This window comes from Corythoichthys intestinalis, chromosome 2, assembly GCF_030265065.1.
Source record: "Corythoichthys intestinalis isolate RoL2023-P3 chromosome 2, ASM3026506v1, whole genome shotgun sequence".
Taxonomy (NCBI): Eukaryota; Metazoa; Chordata; class Actinopteri; order Syngnathiformes; family Syngnathidae; genus Corythoichthys; species Corythoichthys intestinalis.
Genome location: NC_080396.1, coordinates 57,695,278 through 57,706,148, shown reverse-complemented (window position 1 = coordinate 57,706,148; position 10,871 = coordinate 57,695,278). Strand labels below are relative to the sequence as shown.

General features: G+C 40.7%; 1 protein-coding gene across 2 annotated transcripts; it reads right to left on the bottom strand.

Annotated features, from left to right (window-relative positions):
• Positions 1–392: 392 nt before the first annotated feature.
• On the bottom strand, positions 393–8,008 carry LOC130909490 (OX-2 membrane glycoprotein-like). Of its 2 annotated transcripts, XM_057826054.1 has the most exons (6): positions 7,924–8,008; positions 7,767–7,836; positions 6,759–7,082; positions 6,062–6,225; positions 5,899–5,992; positions 393–2,698 (listed from the first exon to the last, which is right to left on the bottom strand). In XM_057826054.1, exons 1-6 carry the CDS (start codon positions 7,954–7,956, stop codon positions 2,295–2,297), a joined length of 1,089 nt encoding a protein of 362 aa, XP_057682037.1. In that variant the 5' UTR covers positions 7,957–8,008; the 3' UTR covers positions 393–2,294. The 2 variants fall into 2 exon arrangements, with proteins under 2 accessions (XP_057682037.1, XP_057682029.1); XM_057826046.1 differs by having other exon boundaries at positions 394–2,698; positions 5,899–6,225.
• Positions 8,009–10,871: the final 2,863 nt, after the last annotated feature.

Sequence of the window (10,871 nt, the reverse complement as noted above, 5' to 3'; positions counted from 1 at the left end):
CTCCTGGCTGAATCACATCATTTTATACCCGACAGCTCTTATTCATAGAGCCTTCGAAGCAAAGCAATCCATGGTTGGGGTCGTATTCATTTCTCTAATCGAGATATCGAGGTAACACTTGTCTTGGAGTTCAAACTTGAGCTTCCCTGACACATATTATCATTTGACCTCTTTGGTCTCATACAGTATTGAGAAACTCCAGGTAAGACTGCATTATTAAAACGACCAGTGTTGTTAATCTTACTGAAAAAAAGTAATTAATTATAGTTACAAATTACTTCTACCAAAAAGTAATTGGGTTAGTAACTCAATTACCTGAATGTAAGAGTAATTAGTTACTTGGCAAAGTAATTGGTGATAATTACTTTTTTTTTTTCCCTCAAAAAAAAAAAAAAAAAAAAAAAAAAAAAAGCCCAATTCTTTACCCTAATTTACCCTTTACCCTGAATCAACTGTTAAAAGTTGTTAAAATTGCTCCCATTATTGCATTAGTTCCCTTCTCTCTACTTTCGACATATAAAAGTTTTAAAACTGTTTCATCATTTAAAGATAGATTCAAGTCAAGATTTTGCCGATTTAGAAGTATTTTAGATAAAAAGTTACTTAGGTTCGCTAGGAAGGTTCTCTACAACAGAGCCGTCCTAAAAAGCCTACTGCTTTAAGATGGCGGCTGTCTACTAACGCATTTAGTGCCATGTCTGTCATTTTGCATCTAGTCATATCTATATACAGTACATGTCATATCTACCATGTCTACCATATCTACCATAACATGCGGGCGTAGTTTGTCGGCTATCGGCTACAACATGTATTATTGGAGCTACCTAGCATCGCGTTTGCTCGGCGTCACAACTTTCTTGCCTCCTCCCCGCTCCTGCTCTGCTCTGTCGTCTCGGTGAGTCCGTCTCCCTCAGACTTTTCGACCAATATAGTAACGCATAGTAACGCATGCCTTTCCGTCCTCAGTAACGGTAACGGCGTTGCCAGGATGAGAAAAGTAATTAATTAGATTACCCACTACTGAAAAAAATAACGCCGTTAGTAACGCCGTTATATTGTAACGCCGTTATTAACAACACTGAAAACGACCTCAATTTAGAATTCACAAGAATTGTTCAGGAAATAGTTAGACACGTGAATGTTAAAACAATGCCAAGACCTTTTTCTAAACATGTCTTGCACATTGAGTGATAATTGATGAAAACATGGGAAAAGGCTGCGAACTATACTGCACCCCTGTAGAGTAGTGTAAGGATTTTTGTTTTTGTGGGTAGTGATTTTATGATTTTTTTTTTTTTTTTTTTTATCGTTAATTCAAATTTGGCCGGGTTGACAACAGTAATGTTGGTCAAGCTCTAGGGTGGGCCAAAATTTCGACACATTTATTTTCACTTTACAGGGATTTTTTAGATTTACGATTTATTAGCACATGTAACCTGATCCTAATTCCCATACAAGTGAATGTTTTAATTTGTAAAGAAAAAACTCTACTCTTGCTCCGCTACTTTGGGCTACACAACCGTCGTTACATTTTTCTTTATTCTACATATTCGATTTTTTTTTTTCTGCCAGCAATGCCAAGAGTAGAGGCGTGCCTGGTGCATTACTGGGGTAGCTCTACCGATTTCACCAATGACACGTCGCGATAATCATCACATGACTCCATTATACCAATCAGACACAAGCTTGCCGTTCTATCTTCACACCAGCCTGTTCAGTCATGTGGTGTCTTTAAAGCACTATAAAAAAATGAAGTTTTTTATATAGAGCACTGCCCTCAACATGACTCGAAAGCGTGGATTTTAACCTCTCTCCCAGTTTTTATTTGGCACCGATTGACCTCGGAAAACCAAAGATATGATCTTTTTTTCTAAATAGTAATTATGAAAGAACTCTTCACTATTCAAACTCGGAACTATTTCCCCCACCAGAGGGCAGTCATGCTCTTTGAACGAATAATGCTTCATTTATGTATTTTTTTCCCCTCTCATCTGAATTCAATTTTTTTTTTTTTTTTTTTTGTATTTCTTTGGCTTGATGTGGTTACGCAATGGGTTATTGTACAGTATCATTATAACAATAGTCCATATAGATAACTGTGCTCAGAAAAAAATACCATTGTTTAAAAAATAAATATCCTACAGAAATATAAGCAGTTACTCACAATGTTACCCATTACTTAAGTATTATTTTCACCAAATACTTTTTTAGTTGTACTTGAGCACATGTTTTGGACGACTACTTTTACTTAGTTTTATTCCTTTAGGTGGTAATTCGCAAAGTGTATCTGGACGTCATTTATTTTGTTCGATTTTAAACTTTTGTTTTATGCACCTTGGTTTTAAATAAACATCTGAATGGCTCAAAACAGTTATGTAACTAACTATTAGGTGGGCTAATCTCATCTCACCGAGTGTGCTGTCGAGAGACACGGAAAGGGGTTCTTCCAGTCCCTGGTGGTGTACAATGCACTGGACCGACTGCTTGCCGAGCAGCCCCGACGGGAGCAATAGCGTGTTTGTCACCGTTGTTATCCCGTCATCTTCAGAGTGAAGGGTAGCAAGTGATGTGTTGAGAGTTTGGTTGTTGCCGCCGATGCTCCATGTGATCTCTGCTGCGGGTCGCGATTGGCTGGTGCAGTTGGCTTCGGTAACACCTGACGATGAGGTCACGTGGGTCACCTTTACATCGGGTAAAACTAGAAGATAAAATTGGGAACTGCTTAAAAACAGGCATGTTTGTATCCAATTTATACCACATAGTCTGTGACATATCACAGTGGTAGCTGATACGCAGTCGTGTTACCATGATGCCAGGTATGGGTGGGCATTAGTCTTACTTGGGGGGCAAAAAAAGAAAAAACAGTGCTACAATGCTCAAGTAGTTCGAAATCCAGCGTAGGGCTACTACACCTTAAAACATGTTTTGTTTTCTCCTTGAGATAACTTGTTGTGATTTGGTCTAAACAAATAAAAGTTGATTTGATTTTATTTGACTTAGAACACATCCATAACTGAACAGTATGGACATGCAGGTGACAATGTTTTTTTAGGTAACTTATTGTGGTTCCTCGATTTTATTATTAGGGCCCGAGCACTAAGCGTGCGAAGGCCCTATTGTTTTGCAAAGGATTATACATAAACATATATATATATATATATATACGTATATAGAATGTATATACTGTTTTGTTTTTTTTTTAAGGGCAAAATGAAAACGGCGAATTTGGAGGCCTGAACATGCACGAAAAGTCACCAAAATTTGCACATACGTGCGGGAAAAGGTAAATTTCGATAATTTTGCAACATTGCAAAAAAATGTAACAAAATGGCTCAGTGGCGCCCCCTTGAAATTTTAAAATTGGCCTATAACATTAGGGTCTGTCAGCCTAGAGCAATGAAATTTGGGGAGTCTATACCTTGTCCAAAACCGCTCCAAAAAAGCATTGGCACCCATATTCCAAACCCAACAGGAAATCGGTTATTTTGGATTGAATATGAATTTTTTATCGATTTACAGGGTGCACATTTGAGACCTTTTCGCCGAGGGAGTTAGTTGGATCATCTTCAAAATTGGTGAGACTGTTCAGGAGACATATGATATCTTAAGTTTTTAAAATGGTGTGTTTTCATTCACGGGTCTGAGGGAGGTTTCATTGAAGCGGAGGGGTCCAAACAGGAAAGTGAAAATGACCGTCAACAATTTGTCTCGCAAAAAACTTTGAACAGTCATAACTCGGCAGCTATGCAACATATCTGCGCCAAACTTCCGGTGCTTGTTGAGAGTCATACCCTGAAGGGCCTTGTAGGGGTCATTTGCATCAACTCTACAGTGCCAACTAGTGGCGACAGAAAGGAGTTTTAAAAAAGGCCTTTCCTATTGGGTTTTTTCAACATAGAGCAATGAAATTTGGGGAGTCCATACCTTTTGCAAAACTGTTCCAATAAGTCTCTTGCACCCATTTTCCAAATCCAACAGAAAATATGGTATTTTGGATCGAATGTGAAATTTTTATCCATTTGTAGTATAGTTTACATTTGGAGGCCTGAACATGCACGAAAACTTTTGCACATACATGCGGCTTTGCTTGAATTTCGATAATCTTGCGACGTTACAAAAAAAATGTAACAAAATGGCACAGTGGCGCCCCCTTGAATTTTTCAAAAAGGTGTTTCTTATTAGTTTTTTTAACGTAGAGCAATGAAATTTGGGGAGTCAATACCTTGTGCAAAACTGCTCCAAAAAGTCTCTTGAACCCATATTCCAAACCCAACAGGAAATCGGGTATTTTGGATCGAATGTGAAATTTTTTATCAATCAACAGGGTGCACATTTGAGACCTTGTCACAGAAGGAGTTGGTTGGATCATCTTCAAAATTGGTGAGCCTATTCAGGAGACATAGGAGATCTAAATTTTTAAAATGGTGCATTTTCATTAATGGGTCTGACCTGGGCGTGGTACCAAAGTCGGCCATTTTTTCGGCAAAATGACAAATTCAGTAAATGACTAATAGCTCCTTGACACAACGTTCAATCTTTTTCATATCTGGCATGTACGTGCGGGATCCCACCCTTAACACGAGTGTAGGCCTAGCGCCCCCTAGTGGGAACAGGAAATGCACCAAAATCAGCAGGCAGGTCAAGACAGGTGCAATCTTTGATACCGTGTAAAAAAAAAAAATCCAAATGCACTATGTAGTGCCCCCTAGCAGTCATTCTTTGTCCCGCCGACGCTTTGAGCCCTACTTTGCCCCCCTCAGAATGCTTCAAAACTCACCAAACTCAACAGCCAGGTGAACACTGGATAAAACTTTGATAAAATGTAAAAAAAACTAAATAAATCAAAATATGCGTAAATGTGTAGGAACAAAACCAACATTTCATTTCATTCCATTTTATTTATTTATTTATATTTTTTGCCCTGCAATTGGCTGGCAACCGGTTCAGGGTGTCCCCTGCCTACTGCCCCGAGTTAGCTGGGATAGGCTCCAGCACCTCCGCGACCCTCGTGAGGAAAAGCGGCATGGAAAATGAATGAATGAATATTTTTATTTTTATTCTTTTTAAGGTGTAAGAGGAGGCAACAACTTAAAGGTTAAAACTTAGAACACATCAGTACTATATGAATGGGATACCATACACGGGCCCAGACTGCCGTTAGTTCTACATCCAGTTTTCTTTGGGTAGGCAGAGCGTGTCCGTGGGTGGGCACTGCCCACCCTCTGCCGCCCCCTGGTAAGGCCCCTGCTTATATGTATCCTATCTTATCACCCACATTGACATTTGGCTGGAAAAAACAGAATAGCATTGAAACTGAGCCACAGTTCAGTGTAGACTAAGATTTATTTATATACTTGCTTCCCTTTCCTGACAGATAAAAATGGGAGTTCCCTTCCAAACACAAGGCCCATCTAGATCTCATTTACAGCACATCACAGGCCAAAAGTGTTTATACACCTCCAGTAGGAGGTACATTGCCTGTATATGTGTTCATAAATCTTTTGGTGCAACTGTGAAGTCACTTGCGTTAGCCTGTCTCAAGTTCCTTACACCAAATATTTGCTTTATGGACCTCATTTCCTGGAAATAGAAATGGGACAACTCCAAAGTGTTCCCACACCGGTGGAAAACAGTACCCAAAACAACTCGTTAAGACGGCGCAAACATTGTATAATTTTAGAACCTTGAGTTGTTCCCAAATATGAACTCCCACTCTAACTGGAACAATGACTCAGCTCAAGATTTAAGTGCTGTCACTGTAATGTTTTGATGCTTCTAAATTATTTTTGTGTTTCATGTTTAATGTTGTAATTGACTGAAAAATCTACGCCCAGTTTTACTGTGACAGAGTAATTTTATTGATCAGGGATTTGATTAAGCGCCTTGGCTGAAGCTCACCATAAACAGAGAGGCAATTGGTTGCACTCTTTCTCCCATCTGGGAAAGTGTGGAACTCGCAGGTGTAGCACGCCTCGTCTTGTATCGTCACCACCTGGAAAGACAGCTGTGTGTCGCCAAGGCTTTTGCTCAGGCTCAGACGCCCCCGCAACGTCTCGTCTACATTGTAGTGACTTCGGGAATAGGAAGCTACGGTGATGCTGCCATCCTGTCCAGCTGTCTTCTTCCACAGAACCTGAAGCACACGCTCAGGCAGGCTGTACCAGCAGGACAGGCTAGTAGGCTTGCCCCTCACAGCCTTCTTGTTGCCTTCTTGATGCACACTGGCTGAAACAAAGCAAAGTTAGGTGTATTATCACACTTTCTTCTCACAGCTGGTGGGACCAAAATATGCAGTAAAATGTTTACACTACAGTGATGTTGCCTCAGGAGCCAGTTTAACAAGGAGGAGGCTGGGGACCAATCTAACTGTGCATGCTGCCTACAGTAGTAGCATGGCTGCTGAGTGGGTGGGCTTTCCCCGCTGCTGTTCTTCATACAAATCTTTTCATGTCAGGGGAATTTGGGAGTACCAAGTGGAACAAACACTTCCTTGTCCAGATCACACAGAGTGCCATTAACACCAACTTGAATTATATTATTCAAGAATGGTGACCAATGGCCAGAGGTGGTAAAAGTATTCAGGTTCTGCACTTTAATAGAAGTACTGATGCTGAATGATGAAGAAAAAACATAGATAGGCAATATCTTACTTTTCTAATCTATAGCTGTGGTTGTTAAATCCTCCTGGTTCAACTTTCTCCATGTCGCTCCTCTCCTTGTTTTTACATTCTTACAAAACTGCTAAAGACTGAACTCACTGGTCACGCTGATACATGTGCTGCCTTCTTGCGAGCCCGTTGGAAAGATGTCAAATACGCAGCGGTAGCAGCCCTCGTCCTCAGGCTGCACCCTGGTTATGTTGATATAGCTGGAGCCCTTTTGCCAAGAGACGAGCTGTACGTTGGGCGCTTTATGGCTGACATGGATTGTTCCGCGGTGCTGGTACGCTAGCAGAAGCTTGTTATGTCTGTCGAGCCACCGCACTTGATGGACGCTATCTCCCATCGCCATTGAAACATTGCAGCTCAAGATGAGAGGTTGTCCCGCCTCGCCATTTACGGTGGTAGATGATATGACCTTTCCTAAGAGGACACATCAATGACATTGTCATTCCTCGTGAAATAACTCTTGTGATCAATCAAAACCAGTGTCTGAAAATCCATTTTGAGAGTATCAGGTTTCTGTTAGAAATACAGTAAAGTTTTTTTTAGGATCAACGTACATTGGTTTCAACCCCAGGAAATCTCCTTACTGTCACAACTGTGGACCAGTACCAGTTTATAAAGGAAATGGCCAACGGAAGCATTTTTGCAACACTTACTTATTTAAAACCAGTCTCAACAATGTGTGTAAAACTAGTCAAAACATATGACCCACTGGAAATTTTAGAAAAGGTAAGCAGACCAGTAGTGACCCATCCCCCCCCCCCCCCCGCCAATGCTTTTGCCATTTTTCATTTGACTGTTTGGATTGTACGGTTTTAACATGAACTGTGGGTATGCTATTATTAAATTTGTGTTGCCGAGAAGATGTAATGTTGCAATTAAAATAATAAAAATAAAAATAACAGTTAAGTGTAATGATGGGAAGTCCACAATGGATAAGAGCATCAATCTTTTTTTTGTGTGTGTGTGCTTCACTGTATTTTCCCAAACAAATCATGGGTACGAATTGTTCTCTCATCTCAGAGCCAAGTAAGTACATGAGCGTAGATACCAATATCAACGCATCTCGGCATTCGCGTTTAATATCACATGTGCACTAACCTCGCGTGCTGGGTGTTCTTCCAAGCCAGAGGAGGAGAGTCAGACGCAGTGGAAGTCCAAACATGTCAAACTGCAGCAAGATCACCAACACGTGCGCTCAAAAATTATTCCCATTGATCTGAACATTTAAAACTAATAGTATAAAAAGGATACAGACTCTGAACTCTCCGAACCAACACCTGACTAACATCTTGCTGAAGTCATTCTAGAGTAGAGGCGGTAGTCTCAAACAAAAAACAAAGTACGACCAGGAGACAACCGTTAGAGGGCAATGTCGGCCATGATATGTGGTTTGAGGGTTGTACCCAAAAAAAGAGAAGAGCACTTCTCCACATAGATATCACATATACAAGGCTAGATGTAGATGAACGGCTATTAACCATAGTTAGGTGGGCATTTATTAACGGAAAAAGATTTAATAAATACATTTTAGGTGTAGCGACACCTAAAATGAAAATGTTTTCCAAAGCAGGGAAATTGACATAATTCAGACTGAATTTGGTCAAATACCTTTATTGTTTATCTGTAATTTTGCAAGTGATGTGACTTGGAGCAGAAATCTGTCAAACGCAGTAAATGATCCCATGTTTTGGCCTCGTTCAAGGTATGGCACTTGTAAAAACTGGCTTCTTGATACCGAGCCGATGCCGAAAAAGTTTTATATATATTTTTTGTTTTAATATTATTTATTTTTTTAAACAAAAGTTAAAGACATGTTACAGTACTGTACTTTTTACGGTACTTGCTCTTTCGCTTTTTCCAGTAGTGTTGCGGTGTATAAAACATATTTTTGTATCTTTTGGCAATGCCATTGTAGTTCTGTATTTTGTTACTTTTTAGCACAAAAAGTAAGATACATATACATATAAATTAAGCCTAAACGATATTGGGAAAAAATAACATCGGGATATACAGTGGGGTAAATAAGTATTTAGTCAACCACTAATTGTGCAAGTTCTCCCACTTGAAAATATTAGAGAGGCCTGTAATTGTCAACATGGTTAAACTTCAACCATGAGAGACAGAATGTGGAGAAAAAAAGAAAAAAAAACAGAAAATCTCATTGTTTGATTTTTAAAGAATTTATTTGCAAATCATGGTGGAAAATAAATATTTGGTCAATACCAAAAGTTCATCTCAATAGTTTGTCATGTAACCTTGGTTGCCAATAACGGAGGCCAAACGTTTTCAGTAACTCTTTACAAGCTTTTCACACACTGTTGCTGGTATTTAGGCCTGTTCCTCCATGCAGATCTCCTCTAGAGCAGTGATGTTTTGGGGCGGTCGTTGGGCAACATAGACTTTCAACTCCCTCCATAGATTTTCTATGGAGTTGAGATCTGGAAACTGGCTAGGCCACTCCAGGACCTTGAAATGCTTCTTACGAAGCCACTCCTTTTTTTGCCCTAGCTGCTGTGTGTGTTTGGGATCATTGTCATGCTGAAAGACCCAGTCACGTCTCATCTTCAATGCCCTTGCTGATGGAAGGAGATTTTCACTCAAAATCTCTCGATACATGGCCCCATTTATCCTTTCCTTTACAACGATCAGTTGTCCTGGTCCCTTTGCAGAAAAACAGCCCCAAAGCATGATGTTTCCACCCCCATGCTTCACAGTGGGGATGGTGTTCTTCGGATACAATTCAGTATTCTTTCTCGGCCAAACACAAGAAACTGTGTTCTATTTGTTGTGTTCTATAACTAAAAAGTTTTATTTCGGTTTCATCCATAACACATTCTTCCAGTCCTCTTCTGGATCATCCAAATGCTCTCTAGCGAACCGCAGACGGGCCTGGACGTGTACTTTCTTCAGCGGGGGACTCGTCTGGCAGTGCAGGATTTGAGTCTCTGGCGCCGCATTGTGTTGCGGATAGTAGCCTTTGTTACTATGGTCCCAGCTCTCTGTAGGTCATTCACTAGGTCCCTCTGTGTGGTTCTGGGATTTTTGCTCACCTTTCTTGTTATCATTTTGATGGCACGGGGTGAAATCTTGCATGGAGCCCCAGATCGAGGGAGATTATCAGTGGTCTTGTATGTCTTCCATTTTCCAATAATTGCTCCCACAGTTGATTTATTTACAACAAGCGTTTTACGTATTGCAGATTCAGTCTTCCCAGCCTGGTGCAGGTCTACAATTTTGTCTCTGGTGTCCTTCGACAGCTCTTTGGTGTTGGCCATAGTGGAGTTTGGCGTGTGACTGACTGAGTTTGTGGACAGGTGTCTTTTATACCAATAATGAGTTAAAACAGGTGCCATTAATACAGGCAACAAGTGGAGCCTCGTTAAACCTTGTTAGAAGAAGTTAGACCTCTTTGACAGCCAGAAATCTTGCTTGTTTGTAGGTGACCAAATACTTATTTTCCACCATGATTTGCAAATAAATTCTTCAACAATGTGATTTTCTGTTTTTTCCCCACATTCTGTCTCTCATGGTTGAGGTTTACCCATGTTGACAATTACAGGCCTCTCTAATCTTTTCAAGTAGGAGGTGCCCCCGTACCCCCCTAGAGGGTCTGTGTTTCCCTTCGTACAGCGATTCTTGTGGGCTGGGCTGAGTCAAAGTCCAGGGCTGCTTTTTAGTCCCAGTCTGCCCCTGAAGCACACCCACATTTTTCGTTGCATCACTTTTAACCAGTGTTGGGAGTAACGTAACAGCGTTATTTTTTCAGTAACGGGGTAATCTAACTAATTATTTTTTCCGCCGTTACAACGCCGTTACCGTTACTGGCGGTCAAAAGCGGTGCGTTACTTACTCTGAATAAATTGAAGAAACTACCAGCCGTGCCGAGTCGACTCTGCTCTGTTGATTTGTCATCCAAGACTTGGGGTGCGTTCAGGTTCAAGAATAGCGCACGTACTTCTGACTCCAAGCTGTCTGTCACTGCTCATTAAATTAAACAATGCTTTCCAAAGTTTGGTAACGTTTCTGTGTTTGCTACACCTGATGCTAGCCTCGTTCCCATCTCCCACTGTCAGCCAGCAATAATTCTGCTTCTATCTTAAGGACGGCAGACGCTTTGAAGGTGACGTGAATTGTCGGGAAACGAGCCTACCTGAATGCATCCCCTCGAGAGATGTGATGGAAGTGATTGTGATTGGCTGAGGG

Excerpts from the sequence above, each read along its gene's own strand:
- LOC130909490 (XM_057826046.1), bottom strand. The coding sequence starts at position 7,956 with ATGTTAGTCAGGTGTTGGTTCGGAGAGTTCAGA. Across the intron at positions 7,083-7,766 it reads AAGAACACCCAGCACGCGAG|GAAAGGTCATATCATCTACC; the intron begins GTTAGTGCACAT and ends GTGTCCTCTTAG. Across the intron at positions 6,226-6,758 it reads CACATGTATCAGCGTGACCA|CCAGTGTGCATCAAGAAGGC; the intron begins GTGAGTTCAGTC and ends GCTTTGTTTCAG.